This window comes from Monopterus albus, unplaced genomic scaffold (genome assembly GCF_001952655.1).
Source record: "Monopterus albus unplaced genomic scaffold, M_albus_1.0 scaffold142.1, whole genome shotgun sequence".
Lineage (NCBI taxonomy): Eukaryota > Metazoa > Chordata > Actinopteri > Synbranchiformes > Synbranchidae > Monopterus > Monopterus albus.
The window spans coordinates 568,899-574,145 of record NW_018128022.1 but is presented as its reverse complement, the minus strand read 5'-3'; the positions used below and the strand labels follow the sequence as shown (position 1 = coordinate 574,145).

Below are 5,247 nucleotides of genomic sequence, written 5' to 3'. Positions count from 1 at the left end.
CATTTCGGCTGTGTTGCAGTTTGTGGCATGAAAGTTTCTTTTTAGTTATATTTTTGAAATCCAGTGTCGTTTACTCTTAAATGTCATTTATACTCTTTGTATGCATTTTGTACCCACTTTTCACATTCGTGCCAAAAATGTACACATACAAAATATGAATATTAATTTTTCATACATCAATATTTTTTCTGCTTTTTTCATAAATCTCCTAAACTTCTGACTCGCTCAAAACTATCAGGATTTTAACCATTTAAATGCCAGTGTATGATTTGAATTATGAAATATTTATTACAAAAAAACACCATAAATGGATTATTTTCCATATAATAAATAGTAGTAGGATGGGGCTTTGGTGGTGAGTAGAGTCTTGGATATGTCAAAGATTAGCAACAAAATTGATTTGATTGCTTTAGTATTTTTTATGTGGTGCCAGATATTCAACACATTCGTGGCCAAAAATGCCCCATTGACTTCCATTGAAACCACATTTTTATGTCACTCCCATTACAGTATAAAACCATAAAACCATGCATTCTGTAATGTCAGCATTTGATTTTGAAGAAAAGTAGTGATATTTGATATTTTTATCATAATTTACCAGATTCAACCTTTTCCCATTGTAGGCCGATACATGAAATTTGTGTATTTTTGCCATATAATGGAGCCGTGTGACTACTAGGGGGGCCCAAGAGTTTTGTGTGTGTGGGTGGGTGTGGGTGAGTGAGAGTGTGTGTATGTGTGTGTAAGGTAGGTGAGAGGTAGCAAAAATGAAGAGACATTTCAGTGCAGAAGAGGCTTTAGAAATGGCAATGAAGCCTTTACCTGCCAGTGAGCTACCTGGAGACAATGGGGAGTCTGACCCTTGCTCTGAAAGTGTCAGAGGCATTCTGTCAGATTCCCCTCCCCTGTCTTCAAATGAATCCTGCAGCTTACTGCATGCTTACAGATTCACACACACACTCTTACTCAGGTGTTCAGACCATGTCAAAATACAGTAAGTCTTTTTACAGCATATTGCACTCCTCTTTTTACTGCACCCTTGTGGATAAAGTTTAAAAAGGCAACAATAGAGAAGCTTCAGGTTGCCAATAATGATTGTATGCTGATACTACTACTAGGTTTGGAAAATGGTGTTGCTTACTGTGGAAGATTTATAACGGCATGGCCTGACACCCCCCTCTTTGGGGCCACATAATAAACTCATATACTGACCTTCCATACAAACACTCTCTCATTCTTTGACACATTTAATTCTGTATTATTGACCTAAAAAAACCCAGGTACTGTAGTGCAAATGACTTGTTCTCTAATGTAGGAGTCAACAATCCCCAGGCTCTATTAAGAAACCTGCTTTACAAATGTATCTATTGACTGAATGAGTCCCAGAATATAATTATGCTGTCTAATCCTCGATTCAGTGCTCTGCAATTGTAACCTTTTCTGTGGAAACATTGGTATAATTAAGAATGATTTTTTTTACAATTTGTTTATATTTTGTCTGTGTATTTTTTTTGAGTCTGGCAATAAAGAGGAACTGATCTACTCAGTGTAGCCAAAGTAACCACTGGTGGTACTGTTAATACCAGAAATATGGAACATTATCACTAATGGAAAGCAATGAACCTCTCTTACATTAAGGGACTTAAATGTAAACTGTTAAGGAAGAGAAGAAAAACAGAACACACACACACACACACACACACACACACACAGACAATATAAACAGACAATTTTATTTTCTTTAAGAAAGTGACTGCTGCCAGTGACATTTTCTTTTAACATACTTCAACCTCCTAGAAGAACTGCCAATGGATAACATTGGCTGCACTTTGCCATTTTCTGATGCTTTGTGGTTTTACCATACAAGTGAGCTGGCACATTCATAATACTAATAAAAAATTAAAAAAAGAGACACCCGGATGTCACATGAGGAAATAGAACAGGGAGAGAAGAATAACTGATGTGTTTTCTGATTGCCTGGGGGCAAATCACATGCCACGTCCCTATACCAGTGAAAGCTGGTAATGATAAGCACATGACCAAGGACTATTGACTACCACAATGACCAACACCGCCCAGTCCATGCACAGCTGGTGTGAGCAGTCCAGGTGTCCCATCTCAGCCCTCAACTTTGGCCACTTTGAGTGGCTGTCCTTCCTGCTCTTCAGCAGTCACAGCTGCCTTTCTCTTCCTCAGGCCCTTCATCTTTCGCGTGTGTAGTTTGGACAGATCCTGCTTCTGCATGTGCACCCGGCCAAACCTGGTACCAAAGGCATCATGGGAAATGTTTTTCTTCTTCTTGGGCTGTAACAGTGAAAAGAAGCATTAACAACATGCCACTTTGCCACTCAGAGAAAATTACAGCTGTAGTCAGTTTAGATACACTTAGGTTGAAGTCATTAAAAGTGATTTTTTTAACCACTCCACAGATGTCATGTTAAACTCTCATTTTGGCAAAACAGTTAGGATGTGTACTTTTTGCATGTCACTGGTCCAGCAGTTCTTTAGAGTATTTCACTTATAATTCACTAAATTACAATTCCAGTGGGTCAGACGTTTACATACACTCAGTTGACTGTGCTTTTAAACAGCTTGGAAAATTCCAGAAAATTGTGTCATGGCTTTAGAAGGTCCTGACAGGGCACTTTACATTACTGAGTCAGTAGGAAGTGCCCCTGCGGATATATTTTAAGGCCTACCTTCAAACTCAGTACCTCTTTGACACCATGGGAAAAATCAAAGGAAATCATCCAAGACCTCAGAAAAAAAAACCTGTGGACCTCCACAAGTCTGGTTCATCTTTGGGAACAATTTCCAAAAGCCTGAAGGTACCACGTTCATCTGTACAAACAATACTACACACGTATAAACACCATGGGACAACGCAGCCATCATATCGCTCAGGAAGGAGACGCGTTCTGTCTCCTAGAGAGGAATGTACTTTGGTCCAGACAGTACAAATCAATCCCAGAACAGCAGCAAAGGACATTGTGAAAACACTGGAGGAAACAGGTACCAAAGAATCTGTATCCACAGTAAAATGAGTCCTGTATCGAGACAACCTGAAAGGCTGCTCAGCAATGAAGAGGCCATAAAAAAATGGAGACTACGGTTTGCAGCTGCACATGGGGACAGAGATCTTTTTGAAGAAAGGTCATCTGGTCTGTCAAAAAAATTGAACTGTTTGGCCACAATGACCATCATTATGTCTGGAGGTAAAAGGGGGGAGTCCTGCAAGCCAAAGAACATCGTGAGCACGGGGGTACAATGAAACTGACTGGCCAGGAGGAGACAGATGAGCCCTGACTAAATACTCTGGAGAAGATTGGTTCATGAGCTACAGCTATGCTCACTCTCTGCCAGTCACTCCCAGAAACATGGCCTCTTGGAGAGGGAGAGAGGAAGGAGCAGGTTTGTGCCCTAACACAAGCAGACTTCCAAAATTGTGGCTAAATGGCTTCAGGACAACAAAGTCAAGGTACTGGAGTGGCCACCACAAAGCTCTGACCTCAATCCAATAGAACATTTGTGGGCAGAACTGAAAAACTCTGTGTAAACAAGGAGGCCTCCATTCCGGACTCTGTTCCACCAGTTCTGTCAAGAGGAATGGGCAAAAATTCCAGCTGTTTATTGTAAGAAGCTGGTGGATGGCATCCTAAAACGTTTGACCCAAGTTAACCAATTTAAAGGCAAGGCTACCAACTAACCAAGTGTATGTAAACGTCTGACCCACTTGGAACGTGATGACAGAAATAAAAGCTGAATTAAATCTTTTTCTCTGCTATTATTCTGACATTTCACATTCTTAAAAAAAGTAGTAATGTTTATAGGATCAAATGTCAGCAGTTGTGAAAGACAGTCTAAATGTATTTGGCTCAGGTGTATGGAAACTTCTGACTTCAACTGTATTGACAGATGTTTTGACAATCTTTGGACATTCTGGGGACATTTTACTCAACAATTACAAAAAATACTGTTAGCAGTAATGCTCTATAGGTGCAGACGCTGGTCGTTTCTTTGGTCATTCATCAGTCCACCAATCTGTGTGACCCCTGTAGTTTCCAATGGCTTTACAGATGTTAGATCATCTTATTCTACACTGTCTGATATCTGCTCGTTCCACCTCATGACATTTATAAATCCAATTATACACATTCAAAATACTCCATGTCAAGCATAAATAATTGTCGAGCACTGACATAACTGGTGTATTTGAGATAAAATAAAAGTTGTGTGGGTTTGAGCAACGCATGGCCGTTCCTCTGGTGACACCTTGGGGAGAAACTTCATACCTTCAATCTATTTGCTGTCAGGATCGAAGAACCGAAAAGCAGCCTTTGCATCGCTTCTCCATCCAACAGCTGACTTTTTTTTTGTGGGTGTATATAATAAGCAGTAAAGCCTCATGGGGCCATTAACCTGGCAATAACATACTTTGTCTTATTTGAAAACGATGACTTAGTTAAATGCCAAAAGAATTAACAATAATTGTATCAGTTATCTAAAATGTTTCGAGTGCAGCTGCCTCTATTTGTAGTTTAATTTCTATTCCAATCCACTTCCTATCAAAGGAAAGCTGAGAGAGTTAGCCAAAATGTTCATTAATTTTACCAGGTGATTTTTTTACCTTCAGGGCCCGGGGCTGTTTGTGGGCTAACTTGTAGAAGTCATCTGAAGCTAAATGAGTTCTTCTTAAGACAAAGTCAAACGATGGCCCGATCTCATCCAGCTCAATCCGCGGTGTCCGACACCCAGACTTCTTCAGCAGACACCTGCAGTAGTACATCAATATCTGTATGAGATACCTGGTATATTCCAAAATGTAACCGCAACAGTTTTTCCAAACCTATTAATAAGAGTTTTAAGACATGAGCTGGTCACTAGTTTAGATAGTAGGCAAATTCAAAACTATTTATCGTGTTTATTTTTCTCCTAGAAAAACTACTCTCAACCAATATACAGTGCCTTGCAAAAGTATTCATGCCCCCTGAATTTTTCCACATTTTGTTACATTACAGCCACAAACTTAAATGAATTTCATTGGGATTTTATGTAGACCAACACAAAGTATTGCATAATTGTGACATGGAAGGAAAATGATACGTGGTCAAGATTATTTACATATAAAAATCTGAAAAGTGTGGCGTGCATATGTATTCAGCCCCCTTTACTCTCATATCCTTAAATAAAATCCAGTGCAGCCAACTGCCTTCAGAAGTCACCTAATTAGTAAATAGAGTCCACCTG

At 39.5% G+C, this 5,247-nt stretch overlaps 1 protein-coding gene across 1 annotated transcript in view; it reads right to left on the bottom strand.

Moving 5' to 3' along the window:
• Positions 1 to 1,727: 1,727 nt before the first annotated feature.
• The window catches only part of rpf2 (ribosome production factor 2 homolog), a 15,527-nt gene continuing 12,007 nt past the window's right edge, over positions 1,728 to 5,247 (bottom strand). Inside the window, exons 9-10 of the mRNA XM_020614121.1 lie at positions 4,628 to 4,772; positions 1,728 to 2,304 (exon numbers count right to left, since the gene is read on the bottom strand). Of these exons, the coding sequence (XP_020469777.1) occupies positions 2,119 to 2,304; positions 4,628 to 4,772 (331 nt within the window). The 3' untranslated portion in view covers positions 1,728 to 2,118. The remainder of the gene's footprint in view (positions 2,305 to 4,627; positions 4,773 to 5,247) is intronic.